The 3,160-nt window shown below is 40.6% G+C and overlaps 2 protein-coding genes across 2 annotated transcripts in view; both read left to right on the forward strand.

Annotated features, from left to right (window-relative positions):
* The window catches only part of lg19h8orf33 (linkage group 19 C8orf33 homolog), a 4,463-nt gene extending 3,768 nt beyond the window's left edge, over positions 1–695 (forward strand). The window contains exons 4-5 of the mRNA XM_008436337.1: positions 93–239; positions 315–695. Of these exons, the coding sequence (XP_008434559.1) occupies positions 93–239; positions 315–520 (353 nt within the window). The 3' untranslated portion in view covers positions 521–695. The remainder of the gene's footprint in view (positions 1–92; positions 240–314) is intronic.
* An 880-nt stretch (positions 696–1,575) lies between these two features.
* The window catches only part of anks3 (ankyrin repeat and sterile alpha motif domain containing 3), a 7,436-nt gene continuing 5,851 nt past the window's right edge, over positions 1,576–3,160 (forward strand). Inside the window, 3 exon segments of the mRNA XM_008436338.2 lie at positions 1,576–1,695; positions 1,899–2,073; positions 2,655–2,997. Of these exon segments, the coding sequence (XP_008434560.1) occupies positions 1,907–2,073; positions 2,655–2,997 (510 nt within the window). The 5' untranslated portion in view covers positions 1,576–1,695; positions 1,899–1,906.

The raw sequence follows: 3,160 nt of genomic DNA on the forward strand, positions 1-3,160 counted from the left end.
CTTTAGCATTAGCAGAACTAATGTTTAGTGCTTAAGGTTTGTATCTCCACATCATTAGTCGTATTGAGTTTCGAGATGTTTTGTTCCCGTAGAGGAGGAGGCCTCCCGCGCCCTGAAGACGCTGCGCAGCTCCAAAGCTCCTCTGGTGAAGAAGCGGCAGCTGATGAGAGCCTTGACTGGGGATTACAGGAAGAAGATGGAGGAGGAGAAGAACAAGCAGTTCCAGCTCATTCAGAGCGGTGAGTGAACTGCTTCAGTGAACGCTGTTTGTTTCTGAAGCCATTTTGATCAACGCGTTCCTCTGGTCCCCATAGAAACTGCATCGGCTCAGGTCAAAGTGGTGTCGGATTCCCCGAAGAAGTCCATTTTCCACCGCAGAGCGGAGGCAGGAGCCGGTCCAGGAGCCTGGCAGGTCCAGCAGCAGCAGCGGACCGAACCGCGCGGCGCCGCGACTCAGGAAGAGACGCCGGCCTTCAGCTTCGTTCCATCCCAGGAGGAATTTCACTTCAATTTCTTCTGATGTTTCTGGGCTGAAAGAAAGATGGAGTTTCTCCATGAACTGAAATGAGCAACGCTCACTCAAAATACTCAAAAGAGAAGATTTGGTGTGAAAATGATCTAAATCCAAAAGGCTGTCATTGGTCTGTTTGTCTACATCATTTTTTAATAAAGTCAGCTTTCCTACACAGTTTCAACATCGACTTTAATTCTGTTGTATTAATCTTGTATTACGAGTACTGTATTATTACCACCTTGTTCTCGTATTATCTCAATTGTTTCTATATTATCGCAACTCTGTTTACTTATAATAGTTGCTCTGATTATAAAAAATTGTGACTGTTTACATATAATTGCGACTGCTTTCCTGTCATTGCAACTATATTGTCTTGTAGTTGATAATGTCAAAATCATCATTTTTGGTGAAGCTTTTTTAAATATCAAATGAAAATGCACAAAAAAGGATGAGATATGCAGAGGTGTAAAAAAAGTATTCCAGATTATATTATTTTTAATTCAGGGTTCGATATTTTAGGTTGAACTACAGAAATAAGATGCAAGAGATAATATTTAGTAGATTTTTTTTGTTTGACAAAATGTTGAAAAGTTGAATTACAAGTATAAGTATAATATATATCACAATAATATATCCAATTTTTAGTGTCTTTTTCGGACACTCAGACACTTCACAAGAGAATAATAAAATATATACATATAAATTATATACTATCTACACACACACGTACTTATATATATATATAAAACTTGTTTGTATAAGTTTTGTTTTGTCTTTTTTACCACCCTAAAAGGTGTTACTGTCCTGTCTACCCACCCATATGAACATGTGAACATGTTCCGGTGAGGCGCCACTGCCAGGATATACAAGATATCAAAGAGAAAAGCAATAAGTCATTTACATGACAAAAGTGGTTTAATTAAGTTTAATTAATTAATTTAAATGGGGCGTCTTTTTAAATTTATTCTAAAATCTGACCTTTTTAATCGATTTCTCACGCTAATTCAGAAGGTGGCGGTAATGCACACTCAAAGCTGTGCGTATAATCCACGAAGAAGAAAAGGACCGGAAGGGGCGGTTTGTGTTTCTACACGAGCACAATTGAGTGTGGCAAAAAAAGAGAAAAGTTTTTTAAATTTGGAAAAGTTTGCTGTGTTGCTTAAAGAATCTTCTAGTTTGCTGTAAGTTTTAACCTTTGACCTTTAGACGCCGTTAAACGCCTGACTCCGACGTCTCCAGCCTGTAGAAAGGTTACGAAGCTTTACCGGGCAGAGATAACGGTTTTGTCCGCTAAGCTAGGCTCGCTAATAATAGTCGATATATGGCACCGGACCGGTTCCGAGTCCAGGGTTCTGTCGTTTCAAGCCGGTTTGTTTGGTTTCAGGAGGGGAAATGTCCGAATTAAGCGACGAGGCCAGCGAGTCGGAGCAGCTGGGGGCCAGCCTCTCTCTCTGGCTGGGAGACTCCCTGCTGCGCCCGGAGGAGCTGGACGTCCCGCTGGACCTGCACACCGCCTGCTCCATCGGCCAGTACGACGTGGTGGCCGAGTGCATCAAAAAGTGAGCAACCGGTATCTTAAAACTAAATGTCTACAAGACAGACATTACCAGAAGCGGCAACCAAAGTTGGGTAGTCATTTACTTGTGTAACTTCGTTGAAAAAAATGTACTTTTAAGAGTATTTTTACTACGCTGTACTTTTTACTCGAGTAATTTTATTATGACGTATCGCTACTCTGACTTCAGTAAAATGTCTAGATTCACTACCTACTGAATGAAGAAAAAAACGTTTTAGTCAAAAAAAATCACCCGACACGGGCGATATGAGAACAAAATCGAGAAGAAAGTTGTGATAATATGATAGTCACAACGATACGAGAACTAAGTTGTAATGATAAAAGAACTTTTGAAATAATACGAGAAAAAGTAGTAAAAATAGGATAAAATATGGCACAAAAGTTGTAATTCTATCAGAATCATTGTAATACAACACAATCGCAATAATAGAACAGAGTCCTAATATAACAAGAATGACTACAAATACGACAAAAATCGAATCGCGATTCTAATAAACACCGAGATATTGTCATCCCTGTGACTCGTCGTCTTCCCGCTGCGCTGAGTTCAGTGTCTGTTTCCAGGCGGGAGGCGGACCTGGACAGGAAGAACCTGGGCGGATGGACGCCGCTCATGTACGCCGCCTACATCGGCCATGACAACATCGCCAACCTGCTGCTGGAGGCCGGAGTGAACGTGAACGCCGCCACGCCGAAAGGCCTCACGCCGCTGATGCTAGCAGCTAGCTGCGGGAACGAAAGCATAGCCTACTTCCTGCTGCAGGTACAGCATCCGCCCGCTAAAAACAGCTATTAATCCATATTATATTCAGTTTAATGTTTTTGTTAGGGACAACGCACATTAATTAACTTTTTTAATGTTAATTTCCTTTCACCATATTTCTTTCTTTTTTCTAAATTTCTTCCAGTTTTAATTTTTCTTTTCTCTTTTTTTCTTTACCATTTTTATGTTCCTTTCCCCTTTGTTTCTTTTTACGCCATCTTCCTCTACCTGTTTCTTTCCTTTTCTCTCTTTCCTTTTTCTGCATCTTAAAGCAGTTGGAGGCTTTAATAAAGCGTCTTTAAGATTA

The sequence above is a fragment of the Poecilia reticulata genome, linkage group LG19 (assembly GCF_000633615.1).
Source record: "Poecilia reticulata strain Guanapo linkage group LG19, Guppy_female_1.0+MT, whole genome shotgun sequence".
In the NCBI taxonomy this organism is placed as follows: domain Eukaryota; kingdom Metazoa; phylum Chordata; class Actinopteri; order Cyprinodontiformes; family Poeciliidae; genus Poecilia; species Poecilia reticulata.